General features: G+C 41.0%; 1 protein-coding gene across 8 annotated transcripts in view; it reads right to left on the bottom strand.

The window, feature by feature from the left end:
* The window catches only part of ST6GAL1 (ST6 beta-galactoside alpha-2,6-sialyltransferase 1), a 149,126-nt gene that overhangs the window by 30,657 nt on the left and 97,624 nt on the right, over positions 1 to 20,845 (bottom strand). For all 8 annotated transcript variants that reach the window (XM_063603014.1, XM_008955852.5, XM_014344486.4 and 5 more), the window contains 2 exons: positions 8,973 to 9,104; positions 4,537 to 5,193 (listed from right to left, as the gene is read on the bottom strand). In XM_063603014.1, coding sequence (XP_063459084.1) covers positions 4,537 to 5,143 — 607 coding nt within the window. In that variant the 5' untranslated portion in view covers positions 5,144 to 5,193; positions 8,973 to 9,104. The remainder of the gene's footprint in view (positions 1 to 4,536; positions 5,194 to 8,972; positions 9,105 to 20,845) is intronic.

Here is a 20,845-nt window from a genome sequence, read left to right as displayed (position 1 = left end):
CACATGTACCCCATAAATATGTACAATTATTATATATCAAATTTTTAAAAAGAAAACTTTAAACTGACTTGGGTGCTTAAAGAGAAAAAAATCCTGTTTGTCAAACCTCCCTGCTAATTGAAAGTTGAACTTTCAAACTCAAATAGGCCTCTAAGAAATCACCAAGAGAAATCCACAACTACTGAGATCCCAGCAAACAAGCCTAGCGAGGGGGAAAGGCTGCAGAAAAAAGAAACTACCACCTCTCTGTAACTTAGAATTAGAGCTCAGAAAAAGAGGCAAATTAGGAGAAGAAAAAAATAAATGCATCACTGTATTCAGATTATACAATCACACGCTTAGAAAATTCAACAGAATCAGCTCAAGTTAGTAAATTCATAAATACATCAAAATCCACTGCCTCTAGGTGTAGTTAATTCTAAATAGCTAGAAATTATTATGAAAGAAATTTTATCACAATTTATCACCAAACGCTTTTATATTTTCAAGTTAGCTTAATACATCCTACAACCATTTATGGAAAATTACATTCTGATTCCGGTTGAAGAAAACAGACATACTATAGATCAGAGTTAAAAAAAAAAAACTATGACTTGGCCGGGCGCGGTGGCTCACACCTGTAATCCCAGCACTTTGGGAGGCCGAGGTGGGCGGATCATGAGATCAGGAGATCGAGACCATCCTGGCTAACACGGTGAAACCCTGTCTCTACTAAAAATACAAAAAATTAGCCAGGCGTGGTGGCAGGCACCTGTAGTCCCAGCTACTCGGGAGGCTGAGGCAGGAGAATGGCATGAACCTGGGAGGCGGAGCTTGCAGTGAGCCGAGATCGTGCCACTGCACTCCAGCCTGGGCAACAGAGCAAGACTCCGTCAAAAACAAAACAAAACACTATGACTTGAAGGACAAATCTGGTGCATCCCTCATTTTGTAAATAAAGTTTTGTTGGAACATAGCCAGGCCTGTTCATTTACTACTATCTATTGTTACTTCTGCAGTACAACAGCAGAGTTGAGTAGTTGTGACAGACATCATGGCCCTCAAAGCCAAAGCTATTTACTATCCAGCCTTTTAAGAAAAGCTTGCTGACCCCTGATATAACTGATCATGTTCTCCAAGCTACTCAGTTCACAGGTGTCTTCTAGTCCTTATTCTGCCCAAGAATATGTCCCACCTCTGCAGACTTTGATACCAACAGCCAACATCCCTCAAACTCCATCCCCCTCTGCCTTCCATTGTATGGTGCACACCTAGTTCTCCTCTAGCTGGTCTCTGACCCTTCTGACTTTTCCTGCTTATCCCTGTTCTTTTCTTTGTCCTTTAAATGTAAATCTTTTTCTAGGTTTTCTAATTGGTCTTCTTCCCTGGATTATAACCATTATCTCACCTTGATACAAATGACTTGTAAATCTATCTCGACATCTGATCCTTCTCTAGAATTAAGTACTCAACAGCATAGATGTCTACCCAGGGAAATCCACACACACTTCAGTCTCAGAACATCCAAAGTGGAATCTGCGTTCCTCTGGAAGCATGCTCCCCTTGGTAAGATACAGCCTGCTCCCAGGCTAGACATCCTAGCTCCTGCCTCTCACTCAAGATCATTTCCAGCTAGATAGTAAGTTCTGCCTCTTACTTCATGAGGCCTCTCAGGTAAGGTCCTTTCTCTTCATCACTGCTACCACAGCCTGGGCAGGCCTGGCACTTCTGACCTGGTTGTGGCAATAGTCCCTAATAATGGAGACATTATAGAGTACAAAACAGGGACTCATAGAGAAGTGAGAAGTCTCCCTTGTTCAAAAACCTTCTAGGGCTCTCCATGGCTTAAAGAATGAAACCTAAAGTCCTTATTGTGACTATCAACGTTCTCTAAGAGCTAATGCCTAGCTACCTTTCTGGCCTCGTTCCTCACCCATCTTCACCCACAAGGACCCACATGCCATCCAAACAGGATTATTTGTGATGCCCAAACACACTTTTCCCCATGCAGCCTTTGCTTCTTGCCTTTGCCTTAACTCAGAATACCCTTCTCTTTTTCTCTAGGACAGCTAATAGACAAGAATATAAGAAATTTTTTAACATAATAAAAGAATAATCACACCGAATTTTATTATGAAGCTACAATTATTATGAGGCACAACAGCAGAGGTGCTAAGAGTGGGGTCTTTGAAGCAAGCACTCTGCTTTCAAACCCCAGTCTGCTATTAGCCAGTTGTGTAACCACTTGAGCCTCCGCATTTAGCTCTCCAGCAAAATGAGACCAATAATCTTATCAACCTCACAGGACTTCTGGGAGGATGAAAAGAGCAAGGCATGTTAGGAACTCAGCAGATGCATAATAAGCATCACTTGTATTGATGATAGTGTTTTAAAATTATGCTACTGTTTGACATGAAAATTCCAGCAAATCTAGGATACTTAACATGTATGAGTAAACTATCAAAAATAATTGAAAATGACTGAGCCCACCATTGGCTGGTTTGTGAGACTGCTGGAGGCAGAGTATGTTATTACACTCTCTCTGATAGAAAATCTTGCTATGGACAAAAAAAAAAAAAGTCATAAAATGTCTCTTACTTGTGTCTTCTAGCCTCACTTCTGAGGATATTTCCCTGTTGAATGTCAATAGTGGTCACCTAAGTTATCTGCACAAAAACCTTGTCAGCAATGTTATTTGTAAAAGAAAACCATTTGAAATAATCTGATCCATCCAGTAGTTGGGAATAGACTCAACAAATTCCAGATGCAGGAGGAAGTGTATGGGCCTGGCACGCTGCCTGCAACTCGGGCTTCAACAAAGGGGCTTTCCCTTCCCCTTCCCCTTTGTATTGTTGATGAATCCATGAATAAATAAAAGAATATATGAATGTCTTAAAATATTTGTTAGACAAAATGCCAAGAGGATATATACCCCATAACAGCAGAACATTCGAAGTCTAACATGCAATTTTGATTACATCTCAGGATCAAAGTCCCTCTGTGGAAATCCTTATTTTGAAGTTGAAACTGCAATCTATAGAAAAATATTATTTGTATTAATGTTTACTTAAATCACTCCAAACCTTTAAGGAGTGCATAAAATTAAAGCTGTAGTTCTAATTCACAGAGCTATCAGGCCCTGTCTCAAACTTCAGTACAATTTCAGCCAGGCACGCAATATTAACTTGACATGAAGAAGAAGGATCAGCTAATACCTAGGATGTCCCAAACATTTGCTACATAAGCAGCAAAAATGGAGAAGAAAGAAACTTAGCTCCATTATGGATGAACAAAAACCAATCACATTTAGTTTCTTGAAAACAAAGTCCAAGAAAAACCAAAAATACAAAAGCAGAAGTTGAGGTGGGGCCGGCCAGCGGGGCAGCTGCCTATTTGGGGAGGTAGAAACTGATCTCACCATTTCTTTCTGCTCTAGAGAATCCAATTTGGGCCTACTTTTCTTTGAGAGCCTGTGCTGGGTTTCAGACCATTTTTCCTGGCAGTCAAATGAAGGAAATAAAAAAGGAGACGTATGACCTCACCTGCTCCAGTACCTCCAGGCTGACAGAGGAGCAAAGCTTCCTGTGCTTTGCTTTCTTTAGCTGATTCATTTCAAATAATGGAAAACACATTCAGCATAAGAGAAATAAGGCTCTCTGTTACACAGGTTTACAAATATAGAGAGACTTTCTATCTTGATTCACTACAAAGGGTTTCAAGAAAAGCAAATTAATATGTTGTGACCAGTGACTCTGAAACTTTTTTGGGTCACAGATCCCTTAGAGAATAAACTGCAGTCTACAAACTCCCTTCCTGGAAAAATGCACGGACACACTTATACGCATACACATACATTATACACACCTAATCCACAGACAGTTTTGCACGCAATTGCAGGGATTCATGACCCTCTGAAGTTGGTCCATAGCCCCCAGTTAAGAATTACTGACCCAATTAAATCTTTTCAAAGAGAAAAGCTGAAAATTACCCAGGTTGTTGAGGCCAATAGAGTCCTCCACTAATCAGGAAAAACAACAGAATTTCAGAACCTGGAAATGATGTGCAGATCTATGCTTCAAGTCTTTTCAAAGGTCAATTGTAGGCTTTTGATTATTGGTAGCAGCGGAACTCTCTTTTTCAAATGAAATCTTCTACACAATTCCAATATTTAAAACAGATGAAAATAAAACTATTCCGTTCCCAACACAAAGAAACAATAAATGTTCAAGGTGATAGATATTCTAATTACCCTGATTGGATCATTACACATTGAATACATGTATCAAAATATCCCCATAAATATATCTAATTATTATATATCAACTAAAAATATTAGGAAACAATAATGAAGCTCTTCTAATTGATAAAGATGCCGGGGGCCTAGAGCGCCATCTGTTCAACTCCCTCTGTGTCACTTGTGACTCTGAAAAAAACACTGCCCTGGGCCCACTCCACTGGTCCGCTGAGCCACACTTGGGCCACTTGTCTCCCATACCATCAATATGCCCAGCCAGTCCCAATAAGCACTGCCATTCACAGAACAACCCCAGAACATACCGATTTCTCTGCCTAGTTGGGAGGACTTCAGAGATCCCGCTGACGACACAACAGCACACCTGCCCCAAGGCCCAGCCTTGGTCCTAATGCTCTCCTTGGGCAGATAACCCTCCCATTCCGAGGTATTGAAGGGAAAATCTGTGACCTCTACCATGGATACATTCACATGGTCCCGGAGGTGGCAGCGCAGGGCCTCTGCACTGAACTTGATGCCTGGTCCTGGCCCCTTGTAGGACACTTTGTACTTGTTCATGCTTAGGTAATTCTTCCAGATCTTTTGCAGCCTAGGGATAAGGTTTTTGGAAGAGCTGTCCTTGTTCCACACCTGGAAGGAGGCCTCTGGTTTGGCCTTGGCTAGGCCTCTGAGACTGCCGAGGGTCTGGCGGCCCCTGTGGGGGTCCTGGGTGCTGCTTGAGGAAACAGACTGGGAATCAGACCCCATGGCCAATTTCCCCAGACTCTTCAACACCTGGAATTCCTTGGTTTGCAATTTAAAGGAATCAGAGTAACTCCCTTTCTTCTTTTCCTTCCACACACAGATGACTGCAAACAGAAGAAAGACCAGGACGCAGCAGCTGAACTTTTTCTTCAGGTTGGTGTGAATCATAATGAAGATGTGTTCAGGGAAGCCACTTTGTTCTGAGCAGGAAAACAAGCCTAAAAAAAGTGAGACAAGGAAAAACAAATGATGTAAAGAAAAACCCAATGTGGCATGAGGCGGAGCGATGGACTGAGCAATAGATTTGAAATGAGGTGACTTGAATTCCAGCCCTGGTCTACCTCCTGGCCACCTCTGCAGCCTGTTAAGCAATTCTCGACAAAAGTCAGCCTCAATTTGGGCTTTGAACGTGGACAGCAGTCCCTCTTCCTCTTCCACTCTTCCACTCCCTCCTTCCTCTTGAGCCATGAACACTTTATATGTCCTCCCATCATTACTTTTTCTATGCTGAATATTAGTTTCTGGTTGCCTTGGTCTACCTCTCTGACTGCACTCTGAGTTTCTTGAAGTCAGAAACCACATCTTGCAAATCATTCAGTTCCTAGGGCCTTGTAACATTTGTTAAATGAAGCCATGCATGCTTGAAAAAAAAATAGAATAAAAAAGAGCAGGCTGACTGTTTTACATCACCAGATCTAAACTTCCTAAAATAGTAAGTGGCCCAACACCCCTTCAAAATGGCCAGAAAAAGACTTCTCGTTATAGATGATGCCATAGATTTCTGATGCATCTCTCTAAGGGCTGCAATGTTGGACTCCTGCATGAGAAGATCGAGGGTTATCTCCACCACATAGTTTCGTGCAGTGCCCTGCAAGAAGAGCACTGTTGAGACAGGAAGCTGACTCACCTCATGATAGAGGCTAGGAATTCTGGGTAAGATAGCAGACATGTAGCCAACTAAGGAAATGGAAACAAAAATTCATTAAGCACGCTAGATGTTATTTCACTTAACTTCACCATAACCGGGGCCACCATGAGACACAACTCTGGGGGCACCACGCATAGCGTAGTCTAATACGAAGGGCATCTCCTAACCTGTACAGGGTTCACTTCAAAGGTGTTACAATCTCCATTTTATGGATTAGCAACCTGAGGCTCTAGGAAGTCAAGGGAAGTGCCCAAGCTCACAGAGCTGAGGAAATGGCTGCACTGAGGTTCAAATCCAAGTGGATTTGATTCCGTAACCCATGTCCTTTCCAGTACAACATGCACAGAACTGCAAAAAGCTCTGGAAAATAGATTTCACTGAGCAAATAGAGACTGAATAGTCTCTTTATTTCTGAGTAAACACCTACTTTGTTTTCTCAGAATTTATTGTGTAACTGAATGGAAACTGGAAGCACTTTGAACTCAAATAATGTCTGTATCTTTTGGAAAACATTACATTCTTTCCCCAATCACTGGGTTTATTTACAATAATAAATCAAAGCAATCACCTCCGGGGTTTTGCTAACCCACTAGGGGTCTGAGGTCCCTTCCCATGGATCCCGCTCCTAAGGATATCAGGAAAAGGTAGTAGGAGTACTGGACTGGGTGTTCACAAAACCTGGGTTCTTATCCCCATTCTTGGTGACCTTGGGCAGGTCACTTAATATTTCTGCCCCTGAGTTTTTCAGAATAATTATCTCTGCCCTGTGTGATTTGCAGAGTGTTGGGAGGGCAAAACAAGAGGATGGTATTCATTGGATTTGAACTAGATAAGCAAAAAGGCACAGGAGGTATTCTGAACAGAGACAGGAGAGCAGCAGCTCAGCCTGGGGGCCATGTGGAGGTGATACGGGTAGTGAAGACAGTGGTGTGAAGCCACAGCCATGACTCAGCAGCCATGAGCTCCAGGCTCTTCCCTGGGAATCCTCCATGAACTGACATCTAGCTCATTCCTGGAATCCATCGGCAGTACCAACCAAAGCAGTGCTTCCACCATCCCAGACCTCAGGAACCAGTGACTCTGGGAACGATGGGCTCCTATCTTGGGCTGCTGAAGTTGTGGAAATGATTAAATGTACACAGTGGAAGAAGAATTCAGATATAAGATCATGAAGTGGAGGGTGGAAGCTTGTTGTATTACCAGAAACTAAGGAATTCAATTTCCGCAGACACCCAACACAGGTAATCACATGACCATATGACAACTGAAGAAGAACTAGAGAAAAGAAGGAAAGTAGCATTTAAGGAGGGCCTACTACATGGTAGTCACTTTCCTTGCAATATCTCATTGAACCTTTACTACAACACTATGATAGAGATATTGACAATCCTATTTTAGGAAATGGAAAAAACTGAGACTTAGCAAGGTTATAGGGTTTCTCCAATGTCAACAGCAAGTCAGTTCTAGAACCAGAATTCCAGCCCAGGTCTGTCTGACTCTAAAAGTTCATCATCTTTCCACCCAAGGCCATGCATCTGTGATAAGGGACAGTGAGAAGTCAGTGTGATCAAGTCGGACTCAAGGTCACTAGAGAGGGAACTTCGTCTGTCAGACAGTCGCAGATAAGCCACCTTCACCATCAGTGCTGCACCTGCCATCCCTGCTGTGCACTGTGTTACCACTCGGGTACTTTCCATATTGGTAAGGTTTTACAGACCTATTATACTCCTGTGAGATAAGCACAGCAGATTTTATGAGCTCCATTTATAGCTGAGTATAGTGAGGTTTGGAAATACAAATAATTTTCAAAGTTGCATGAGTGATTTGGAAATAGTGGACTTGGAACCTGACTTTCACATGTCTGAATGAAACAAGATGGCAGGAAGGGCCTGATTCACTGTCACAGGAGTGGAGGCTCAGGGAGCAGCTGCCCAGTACCTACTCTCCAAGGTGTGGTTTCCCAGGAAAGAAGAGTTCCTCCAAACAGCTGGGTCTAGCGACAGTCTTGCAACCATCAGACAGCCTCAGCCTTCACAGCCTGTGCTCTGTCATGGCCTCAGGGCACTCATCTGAAATCTCACATAAGGGCTCATGTGGTCCCTTGACACCACCCTTGGTTGAAGCTCCAAGTCCACCAGGTGGCTGGAGTTTCTGGTCACAGGCACTTATAACTGCAAGACCCTTTCTCATCTCTCAAATTGTTTGAAGAAGGCAGAGGCTGAAGAAACTTTCTCTAAATGGCGCAACCAAGGGAAAAGAGTAGCAAACTTTTCTCTACAAATGTTTTGGAAAAACATACTAAGCTTTGAATTTTCCAATTACACCAGACTGTGTTAAGCCTCCAGGTGTCTGCACTGCTGCACTCTTTCTCCTTGTCCATGGGCTTGCCAGCTCTGACAGCATCACCTTTCTGCTTCTGAAGGTCAGTGGAGGCCACCTCCCCTTCCGCACTATCCCTGCTCCCCTTTGCTGCCAGCCAGTGCTTTGTAATGCTTGCTTTTCATGCCTGACTTTGTGCTAAAGGAAAACTCCTCCTGGCATCCTTTCTGAAACCCTAGTACTCAGCACAGTGCCTGGACCAGAGCGGATACTCAATGAAAGATTATTGAACTGATGCAATTGTATCAGAGAATCTTTACAATCATCATGAGGCTTCTAGAGGAAGAACACAGCAACTTGCATCATCACATTCAAAGAACTGGCCAACACTGAACCGGCAGAAATCAATGCTCAAAGCAAGGAAATCCTGTCCCGACCCACCCATCACGACATACTCAGTACCAGTTGCATTCGTGGCAGGTAGTAGGTACTCAGAATGGTTGACTGAAATACAGAAAAACTTAAATCTTATATAGTTAATAGAAATGGACAAGCGATTTCTCTACACCCCCCAACCAAACCCACATTGAATCAGCAGTTAAAGGGGACTAAAAAATACCTACAAAAAGAAAACAGCAAAGCTGGATCCAGATACTGAGATCCTGAGATTCCCTGCCAGGACATCTGCCACACCAGCTTTTACTCAGGAATGTACCCCTTTGCTAGCCCATGCCTCTGTGTGTTCCTTACCTGCTTCTGGCTAATCCCCCAGGGGCGGCAGGCCCTTCAGGTCCTCAGGAATTAGCACTATTCTCCATGGGAGGGAAGATTTATTGGGTCTGGAGGCCAAGGCCCATTTTTCTCAGGATGATCAAAACTCATCTGCAAAGGCAAAAAATAAGAGACAGAAAGAGAGGAGGTGAGAGCTGTTTTCCAGCAGAGGCAGTGTTAAACATTAACAAGATGGAAAGGTGCTTATGCAGACCTAGGCTAGGTCTCAATCCAGGAAGCCTCCAGGGCTCAGGAAAAAGAGAGAGAGAAAAGCCTATTAAAGGTGCAATGGTCTGGATCTGTGAACAGCACAGATAGCCTAGAAATAGACTTGACACTGGCCGGGTGTGGTGGCTCACACCTGTAATCCCAGCACTTTGGGAGGCCGAGGCGGGCGGATCAGGATCATGAGGATAGGAGATCAAGACCATCTTGGCTAACACGGTGAAACTTCATCTCTACTAAAATACAAAAAAAAATTAGCCAGGCATGATGGCGCACACTGGTAGTCCCAGCTACAAGGGAGGCTGAGTCAGGAGAATTGTTTGAACCCGGGAGGCGGAGGTTGCAGTGAGCCGAGATTGCGCCACTGCACTCCAGCCTGGGCAACAGAGAGAGACTCTGTCTCAAAAGAAAAAAAAAAGAAATAGACTTGACACCAGATAAGAATGGGCTAGAAAGCTAAAGCGGCCACCATGGACCAACCTGGGAAGAACAGATTGTTTAATTGCTGGCTTGGAGATAAATAGGGAGCAATTAGGTCCATCCTGAAATAAACTTCATACAGATTTTCAAAAAATTATTTATTTTCAAAGGATATTTAATAATATGTGAAAGTTCAATCAGTATAATTCCAACTGAAAAAATAGGTTATAAAACGGTAAATACTATCCAAATTCAGAAAAAAAATACATTTAAAAGAACGTGAAAAAGTACTAGGAAAAAGTACTAGAAAAAAGTACACCCAGAATGGTAATAATAATAGATGTTTTCATCTTTTATAATTTTACATATATTCCAAAATTTCTAAAATGTACATCCATTATTCTTTGACTTTGAAAAAATGTACAAAAGTATAAAAATGTAATTTTAAAAAGCTAAAAATAAGCCAGGCGTGCATGCCTGTAGTCCCAGTTACTCAGGAGGTTGAGGAGGGAGGATCATTTGAGCCCAGGAGTTAGAGGCTGCAGTGAGCTATGAGCGCCACTGCACTCCAGCCTAGGTGACAGAGTGAACCTGTCTGTAAACAAACCAACAAAAAACAGCTACAAATATAAATATATACCTGTCACCTCTTTCTTCTTTTGATGCGATGTAGGAAAATAGCAAAGGAAAAGTTTAATACATTCAGTTGCAAGAAAATTTCAACATCTATACAATGAAAAATACTGTAACTACAATAAAAAGGAAAAGTCAAAATATAAAAAGGGTTAATATAATAAAAGTCTCCCAAAATAAAGAGGTAGTCAACATGAACAGACTAATCACAAAATAAAAAGCACGATTAACAAGCATATAAAGTTATGGTTAATCTTGAGAGAAACCCAAGAGGGGCAACTAGAATACTGAGAAACTAGTTTATAGAATTTACATTCGTCCGCAGTTTTCTACATGATAATACTCATTGCTGGACAGATTATAATTAAATTGATATACATTTAAAGGATCGTATAAATTAATGTAAACTGTCTAGAATGTATTCAGGCCATAGAATTAAGAGCTTCTGACCATGGACCATGCTACTGTACTTTTAGGAAATAAGAGTGAATAAATAAATAATTCAAAAGAAAAAAGATTACATACTCCAGTTTCCCCACATGTAAAATGATTCTCTACATTACATGGTTCTGATGACAAATGAAAGAGGATTAATGAGATAAAGAATATGAGTTCTATAAAGCAATACGCACACAAAGAAGAAAAGGGTTTTTTTAAAAAATAATTTTAATTTATATGTTAGATTCAGCGGGTATGTATGCAGGCTTGTTACCTGGTATATTGCACAATGCTGAGGCTTGGGGTATGATTGATCCTGCCATGCAGGTACTGAATAATTCATTTTTTAGCTCTTTCCCCAGCCTTCCCCGTCTTGTAGTCCCCAGTGTTTATTATTGCCATCTTTATGTCTATCAGCATTCATTGTTTAGTTCCCACTTATAAGTGACAACATATGGCATTTGGTTTTCTGTTCCTGCATTATTAATTTGCTTAGGATAATGGCTTCCAGCTGCATCCATGTTGCTGCAAAGGGCATGGCTTTGTTCTTTTTCATGGCTGTGTACTATTCCACAGTGTATATGTACCATATTTTCTTTATCCAGTCCACCACTGATGGGCACCTAGGCTGATTCCATTCTTTGCTATTGTGAATAGTGCTGCAATAAACACACAAGTGCATGTCTCTTTTTGGTAGGAACATTTATTTCCTTTTGGATATATACCCAGTAATGTGATTGCTGAGTTGAATAGTAGTTCTGTTTTCAAGTTTTCTGAGAAATCTCCAAATTGCTTTTCATGGTGGCTGAACTAATTAACATTCTCAACAACAGTGTGTAGGTGTTCCCTTTTCCCTGCAGCCTCCCTAGCATCTGGTGTTTTTTGACTTAATAATAGCCATTCTGACTGACATGAGGGGGTATCTCACTGTGCTTTTGTTTGCTTTTCTCTAATAATTAGTGATACTGAGCATTTTTCATGTTTGTTGGCAGCTTATATGCATCTTTTGAGAATTGTCTGTTCATATCTTTTGCTCACATTTTAATGTTGTTATTTGTTTTTTGCTTGTTCAATTGTTTAAGTTTCTTATAGATTCTGGATATTAGATCTTTGTCAGATGCATAGCTTGCAAATATTTTCTTCCATTCTGTAGGTTGTCTGTTTATTCTGTTGATAGTTTCTTTTGCTGCACAAAAGCTCTTTAGTTTAATTAGATCCCACTTGTCAATTTTTGTTTCTGTTGCAGTTGCTTTTAAGTACTTTGTCATAAATCCTTTCCCAAGGTTGATGTCCAGAATGGTGTTTCCTAGGTTTTCTTCCAGGATTCTTATAGTTTGAGGTCTCACATTTAAATCTTTAATTGATCTTGAGTTAATTTTTGTATATGGTATAAGGAAGGGATCTAGTTTCATTCTTCTGCATATGGCTAGCCAGTTATTCCAGCATCATTTATTGAATAGGGAGTTCTTTCCCCGGTTGCTTATTTTTGTTGACTGTGTTAAAGATCAGATGATTATAGGTATGTGGCTTTATTTCTGGGTTCACTATTCTGCTCCATTAGTCTATGTGTCTGTTTTGGTACCAGTACCATGCTGTTTTGGTTACTGTAGCCTTACAGTGCAGTTCTAAGTCAGGTACTGGAATGCCTCTGAGTTTGTTCTTTTTGCTTAGGATTGCTTTAGTTATTTGTACTCTTTTTTGGTTACACATGAATTTTAGGATAGGTTTTTTCTAGTTCTGTGAAAAATGACATTGGTAGTTTGATAGGAACAGTGTTGAATCTACAGATTGCTTTGGGCAGTGTGGCTGTTTTAATGATATTGATTCTTTTAATCCATGAACACGAAATGTTTTTCCATTAGTTTGTGTCATCCATGACTTCTTTCAGCAAAGTTTTGTAGTTCTCCTTGGAGAGATATTTCACTTATTTGATTAGATGTATTCCTAGGTATTTAAAATTTTATTGCGACTATTATAAATGAGATTGTGTTGTTGATTTGACTCTCAGCTTGAAAATTACTGGTTATGGAAATGCCATAAATTTTTATACACTGGTTTTGTATCCTGAAACTTTGCTGAAGTTGTTTATTAGTTCCAGAAGCCTTTTGGCAGTGTCTTTATAGTTTTCTAGGTATAGAATCATATTGTCAGCAAAGAGAGACAGTTTGACTTCTTTTCCTATTTGGATGCCTTTTATTTCTTTCTCTTGTTTGATTGCTCTGGACAGCACTTCCAATACTATGTTGAATAGAAGTGGTGAGAGTGGGCAACCTTGTCTTGTTTCAGTTCTCAAGGAGAATGCTTCCAGTTTTTACCCATTCAGTATGATATTGGCTGTGGGTTTGTTATAGATGATTCTTATTATTTTGAGGTATGTGCCTTTGATGCCTAGTTTCTTGAAGGCTTTTTTGATGAAAGGATTTTGGATTTTATCAAAATCTTTTTCTGCATCTATTGAGATGATCATATGGCTTTTGTTTTTAATTCTGTTTATGAGGTGAATCACATTTATTAATGTGTCTGTGTAGAACCAACCTTCCATCCCAGGAATGAAGCCTACTTGATCACAGTGAAATAATTTTTGATGTGCTGCTGGATTCGGTTTGCTAGTGTTTTGTTGAGGATTTTTGCATTTATTTTCATCAGGGATATTGGCCTGTGGTTTTCTTTTTTTACTGTGTCTTTGCCAGGTTTTGGTATCAGGGTAATGCTGGCTTCATAGAATGAGTTAGAGAGGGATCTGTCTGCCTCACTTTTTTGGAATAATTTCAGTAGGACTGGTACCAGCTCTTTTTTGTATGTCTGATAGAATTTGGCTGTGAATTTATCTGGTCCAGGGCTTTTTTTGGTGGTTTTTTATTACTGACTCAATTTCAGAACTTGATATTGGTCTGTTCAGGTTTCAATTTCTTCCTGATTCAATCTTGAAAGATTGTGAGTTTCCAGGAATTTGTCCATTTCTTCTAGATTTTCTACTTTGTGTGAACAGAGGTATTAATAATAGTCTCCAAAGATCTTTCATATTTCTGTGGGATTAGTTGTAATGTCATATTTGTCATTTCTGGTTGTGATTATTTGTATCTTCTCTCTTTTCTTCTTTGTTAATCTAGCTAGTGGTTTACCAAACTTGTTTATCCTTTCAAAGAACCAACTTTTGGTTCTGTTGATTCTTTGTATGGATTTTTGAGTCTCAATTTTGTTCAGTTTTGCTCTGATTTTAGTTATTTTTTTCTTTTTCTGCCAGCTTTGGGATAAATTTTTTTTCTAGTTCCTCTGGGTGCAATATTAGGTTGTTAATTTGAGATCTTTCTAACTTTTTGAAGTAGATGTTAAGCACTACAAACTTTCCTAATAACACTGCCAAAAATAAAAATTTTTAATGTCAAACTTATTTATCAAGGTGAAAATCTGTTAACAAGTAAGCATCCAGCAATAAGGAAATAAGAAAAGCATGGTATAGCCACCTGAAATAATTTATATAATTGTGTATGAATTTATATAGTAATAGGGGAGAAAATACTTAAAATCTTATAATGAAAAAAGCAAAACAGAAAATGTTATCTGTGTACTCAGATGGCGACTTAAAAGATATGTATATCCAACTGTCTAGAAAAAATGTAAATGGTTGAGACTTGAATACCATTGACGGATAAACTGATGAAAGATTAATTCTTATCAGTTTGAATTCCTTTATTATTTTATTCTTTGTTTTTGAGATGGTGTCTCTCTCTGTCGCCAAGGCAGAAGTGGTGCAATCTTGGCTCACTGCAAGCTCCAACCCCGAGGTTCATGCGATTCTCCTGCCTCAGCCTCCCCAGTAGCTGGGTAATATAGGCACCGGCCACCATGCCCGGCTAATACTTGTTTTTAGTAGAGATGGGGTTTCACCATGTTGGCCAGGCTGGTCTTCAACTCCTGACCTCAGGTGATCTACCCACTTCGGCCTCCCAAAGTGCTAGGATTACAGGCGTGAGCCCCCACGCCTGGCCAACTTCCTTTATTATTTTTATTATGTTACTTGAATAATTAAGGCAAAACTCTTGGGGGCAATACTAAAAATACACTTCAACCTTGTGTATCAACTGGGTGCACAATATTAACCTGGCTGCAAGGCCTGTCCTAGGAGATCTAGCATTAACAGAACTAAGAGGAAGCCATATGGACATACTTGACTTCACCCCATGAACCAAGAGAAAATCCTCTGTTGAAGGCTAGGAATTCAGGTTGGGAGAACCCCAGCTCTTCATGACCAGGAGGAAGGCAGGCAGGCAAACCCTAGGTATGACTACCAGGGAAAAAGTGAGAGGTGCCACTCTGCCCTGTGTCAAAACATTTGGGGCTCTCCTCATCAGCTCAAAGAAGGACAGTTTTCTGGGCAGCATCCTTGGAAGACTCAGAAAATTTCTCTGATAGTTATCCCTCTGACATTTTCACAGCATGAATTTCCCTTGTGGCATGAGTGTTTGTAATTATGCGGGCATTCATTTAGTATTTGATTAGTCTGTCTCCTTCCACTAAAAATATAAGCTTCATAAATAGGAATTTTGTCAACCTTCTTCTCTATTATTTCCAGGGAGTATCTCTAGACACTAGATGAATGTCTAGCACTTAATAAGCTCTCAGTATGCATTTGTTGAATGAATAAATGGGTGACGGGTTCACAGCTCTTACTCCTGGCATCAAACATGGAAGAGGCTCTTTCTTAGCCCCCTGTAGAAAACACTGTGGGCAGTCACCAGACTTTTGGATGATACCTCTTGCCTGTGAATGCTGGTTTGCTGCCATCCTCCAGCTGGCAGCCAGAACATGAAACTTTTTGTTTGATACAGCCCACAGACAACAGAAAAGTACATCAATCCCAGCTCTTCCTCCCTCACATCAACTGCATCTGCTCAAAAAGCCTTGCCCTCTAAGAAGATAAAAATCACTCTCCATTTTTGATTTTCAAAAATCAACCAATTGAAACAAAAGTGGTGCAACTATCTAGATTTATCATAGGTGATGAGGGCTTTCCAAAAATAGTCCCTGCTGCTGATGAGATAGCAGCACTACTGATCTTCAACCAACTGTAGAAGTGATAACAGAACCCTCAACTCTCTGGGTGAGAAACTTTAGCAATCCTGGCAATAATAGCTACCATTTATTTAGCACTAGCTATGTGCCAAGCACTGACTATAGCTTAGGGATGAACAATACAAGCTTTGGAATCAGATTTATCAAGACAAGAGCCCAAACTGCCTTTCACCAGGTACCTGACTTTGAGCAAGTTACTCAACCCCTTAAGACCCAAGATTTAAGACATCTTTATCTGTAAAATAGAAATAGTAATAATAACAAGTCCTACCTCATAGTGTGATTTACAGAATCAAGTAAAATAATCCACTCGGCCAGGTACTGTGGCTCATGCCTGTAATCCCAGCACCTTGGGAGGCTGAGGCAGGTGGATGACTTGAAGTCAGGAGCTCGTGACCAGCCTGACCAACATGGTGAAACCCCGTCTCTACTAAAAATACAAAACTAGCCGGGCGTGGTGACGTGTGTCTGTAATCTTAGTTACTCGGGAGGCTGATGTAGGAGAATCACTTGAACCCGGGAGGTGGAGGTTGCAGTGAGCCGAGATCACACCACTGCACTGCAGCCTGGGCAACAGAGCGAGACTCCATCTCAAAAAAAAAAAAAAAGATAATCCACTCAAAGGGATTACAACAGTCACCATCCCTTCCTCTGTGGATACCATTACTACCCCCATTTTTACAAACAGGGAAACTGAGACAGGGAAGATAAATAATTTGCCCAGATTAAGTAGAATGGCACTCTAAATGTCGAAGACTCTTTCATGCCTTTGCAGCTCTGCACAAGAAGTTCTTCAGCAAAGTGTGGTTTCCTGTGCTGTTCCCATGGGGCCATGCCCACTCAGCTTCCAACACCAGCTCAAGTGCTCCTTGACTCTCAAGCTTCCTTGGCCTCACAGAGATGATCAGCATAACTCCATGGTGCCTATTCTTCCCCTCATCAAACTATGTGACATTTATCTGTTTGCAGATCTGTCCCAACCAGATTGAGAGATCCTGGGCCACAACTAGGAAATGTTCAGTCATGTCTGAATGCAAGAATGAAGCTAGCTCCTGACACCATCCCTCCCCACTGCCCACTGCCTTCGATTGCTACAGCCACTCCCTCCCACCTACCCACCCATCACCTTCAGTTGCCAGAATCACCTTGACGGCACCATCAGTGCAAATGTTCATTTTGCCTGTTGGATACACTGAATGACAGGGAATTTACTACCACCCCAGACCACACACAACTGTGCGAGTAGCTCTGCCTCTTAGAAATATATTAAAGTTAATGAAAATCAACTTCCCTATAAAAATAAATCCAGTGTTGCAGCCGGGCACGGTGGCTCACACCTGTAATACCAGCACTTTGGGAGGCCAAGGCGGGCAGATCACTTGAGGTTAGGAGTTCGAGACCAGCCTAGCCAATATGGTGAAACCTCATCTTTCCTAAAAATACAAAAATTAGCTGGGTGTGGTGGCGGGCGCCTGTAATCCCAGCTACTTGGGAGGCTGAGGCAGGAGGATCGCTTGAATCCGGGAGGCGGAGGTTGCAGTGAGCTGAGATTGCACCACTGCACTCCAGCCTGGGCAACAGAGCAAGACTCTGTATAAAAAAAAATAAAAAATGAATAACTATAAACCCAGTGTTTTAAGCTCTACTCACTGGAGCCACATAGACTCAGATGGAGAACCTCTAACACTTGTTGCCTCTAGCAAGCGTTAGACTGAACCTCTAACACATGCTATTTGTCAGGCTCAAAGTGAAGAGCATCACATGCATCAATGCATGTCATCCTCACAGAGACCCTGTGCAGACAACGCTACCTATGACCCCACTTACCTGGCTGCAGCCATCTTCTCCCCCACCCAAAATACCGTGCTTCATTGCCTGAATATTTTACCTCCAACACTGTTTCTATCATAACTCCTTGTGATACTAATATCCACTTTTAGGATATTCTAGTCCTCTGGCCTCACAGTCCTTTGATCTCCTCTACCCCAGTGATTGTGACCACGGCCACTCACTCCCAGAGTCGTATCTCTGATCTTGTTATTTCCCAACAATACCTTCCATAATCTTGAGTTCAGGCATCCCATCTCCAATTACCACTCCTGTCTATGCAGCTTATTCCAACTAGTACCCCAACTCCAACAAGCTTCTGTGGTTAATCCTTCCACCTGTCACTGTTCCTCACTTTCCTCATATTCTTACTTCCCTTCCTACACAGCTTAAATTCCATGGTCAAAATCATTAAAATGAGTCCTTTGCCCTCTTTGATCACACATGATTGGCTAAAACTCAATCCTGGTTAAATCCAACCCTCTGTTCTGCTCCACACCAGCAAACATGCAACTGAGCATGGCTAGAGAAAATTGTACAACAATGCTTACTGATTTCACTTCAAGTTCGCGATCCCTAACTGCCAGGAGGTCCTTAATGCTTTTCAGAAATCATATGCTACTTGTCCAGTCTATTCATCTGGCACTCGCCCACTACTTGACTTCCTCCTTTCAATCTCCCTCTCCTGTGATGAATTTGCTACTTGTTCATGGAGAAAACAAAAGCTGCCAGATTAGAACTTCCTCAAACCCCCTAACAGAGCCCCCTTTATCTGCATTTATGTCCATATGCCTCATTACTATAGATGAACTGGCTATGTCCAACACTTGCAATAACCAACACTTGTCCACTAGATCCTACACATTATTGTTTACTTAAGAAAGTTGTTCTAGAAAACCTCACCCCTTTGTTTAATTGATAAGTATCCCTCTCTCAAAGATTACTCCCATCAACATATAGACACGCTGCTGCTCTTAAAAAAGTAAAATCAAAACGCCTCTCATGAGTCAAGCAGCCATGACCTGACCCTGATCAGTCTTTTAGCATCATTAACAGTGAGACATCTAGATAGTGTGTGCCTTCTGATGTGACGTGACATGAAGCACCTATGAAAAATTCTTTTTTTTTTTTTTTTTTAGAGACAAGGTCTTGCTTTGTCACCCAGGCTGGAGTACACAGTGGCACAATCTCTGTTCACCGCAACCTCCACCTCCCAGGTTCAAGCGATTCTCCTGCCTCAGCCTCCCGAGTAGCTGGGATCACAGGCGTGCACCACCACGCCCTGCTAACCACCTATGAAAAATTCTTGCCCAAAATGTTTAATCTGTATATTATCAAGCTGTCATACACAATTCCAGTTTTTAGGAAATACAGAAGAAAGAAGAACAAGTCAAATAGCGCCAAAGGAAAATTATCAGACAAATCCAGAAGGTAGGACTTCCCATGGGACAGCTGAACTGGTTTCATCAACAAGTAAATGGGAATAAAAACAAATGGCTTCGCAGATAAAATAATATGTAATATGTACACCTTGTCTGAATCTTGGTTTGATTCACCTTGGGGACAAATGGGGATATTGGAACATAGATTGGTTATTATATGGTATTAAGAAATTATTGTTAATTTTGTTAGGTGTATAAAAGTATTGTGGTTATATAAAGAAAAAGTCCTATGCATGTGAAGTAGTAAGAGATGAAATCTACTTTAAAAATCTACTTTAAAATACTCCAGCCAAAAAATAGATTCAGCAAATATGAAAATAATGCAATGTCATTTTTTGGATGTATTCAAATTAAGCTATGTAACAAGACTGATTTTCAAACTCCTTTCTTCTTAGACAATGATATAGTTTGGGAGTGGGGAGAGTTTTAAAGAGCTTGAAGAAAAAAGTCACGATAGACAATTGTTTCTGTTTTACTCAAGGAATTAACTAAAAGATATATGACTTTAGAGAAGTCATATATTGAGTCATTTATTGCATGAGTTCTAAATAAACTCCACTTCCCTGCCCTGACCCTAAACCTCTTGACCTCATTTCTCTTCTTTAAAATGCCTTATTTCTCTTTCCTTTACAGTAAAACTCCTTGAAAGACTGTCCATAGTCTTGTTTGCAATAGCTATCTTCCCACTCTCACTTGAACCCACTCCAACCAGGCCTCCCCATCTCCATGAACCTGATCTTGTCAGAGTCACAAGGACCTCCACGATCTCCACATTGCTAACCAAATGGTCAATGTTCAGTCTTCATCTTATTCAGCTCATCAGCAGTCCATAACTTCCTCTTCCTTGATGCATATTCTTCACCTAGCTTCCAAAACCTATACTTCTCCTGGTTTTTCTCTGCCTTACCGGTAATGCCTTACTGGTCTCGTTGCTGGCTCCGTCTCTTCTGCCCCACTTTATGCACAGAAATGCCCTAGACCTGCCCTTTCTCTACCTATACTCACCCTCTACTGCTTGTGAGCATCTTGCGGTCAGCTCTCCACCTACCCAGCCCCCTGCAGTTTGAGCTCAATACCTGTTTGTTGAAGTGCACTGAGTCCGGAAAGTAGGTTCTGTCAGTGAGCTTCTACAGAAAGGAAGCCTTTGAAAATTTTTTTTGAGAAAAGAAGACGGGGCAAGAAGGGGGGCTGGAATAAAACACTGCACTCACTTCACTATTTACCGTCTTATCTGTTATCTGTAGAGAGGAGGCAACACTGAGGAGCACAGTGATTCTCAGACTTAGAGCACACCCAAATTATTAAAATCACTTGTTAAAATGCGGGTTCCTGAATTCTATCTCAATCATTCTGATTCAAGTAGTCTGGGAGGTTGGGGGAATATTGGGGGGAAGTTGGAAATCTGCATTTAATAAGCACCCCAGGTAATTAATTCTCAGGCAAGTGGTGAGAAACAGGTCGCTGAGAACAGTGCTACTGAAAGTGAGATCTGCAGAGAAGTGCTAGGCTGAGAAAGCTTTTCAAGATGCAAGATGAGAAAAGTACAGAAATGGAGTGTAAGTGACTTTTACAGTAATTTTAAAGAGTAATTTTATGCCTGTTAGATCAATACTTTTTTAAATGGGGCTTGTATTTCAAATGTCCTTTTTCTCATTTCATGATTCTGGAATCCATGCTTTTTTATTTATTTGTTTATTTTATTTTTTATTATTTATTTATTTATTTATTTATTTTTTTGGAGACAGAGTCTCCCTCTGTCGCCCAGGCTGGAGTGCAGTGGTGAGATCTCAGCTC

Source organism: Pan paniscus, chromosome 2, assembly GCF_029289425.2.
Source record: "Pan paniscus chromosome 2, NHGRI_mPanPan1-v2.0_pri, whole genome shotgun sequence".
NCBI classification, from domain to species: domain Eukaryota; kingdom Metazoa; phylum Chordata; class Mammalia; order Primates; family Hominidae; genus Pan; species Pan paniscus.
This window is presented reverse-complemented; position numbering and strand designations above follow the sequence as displayed.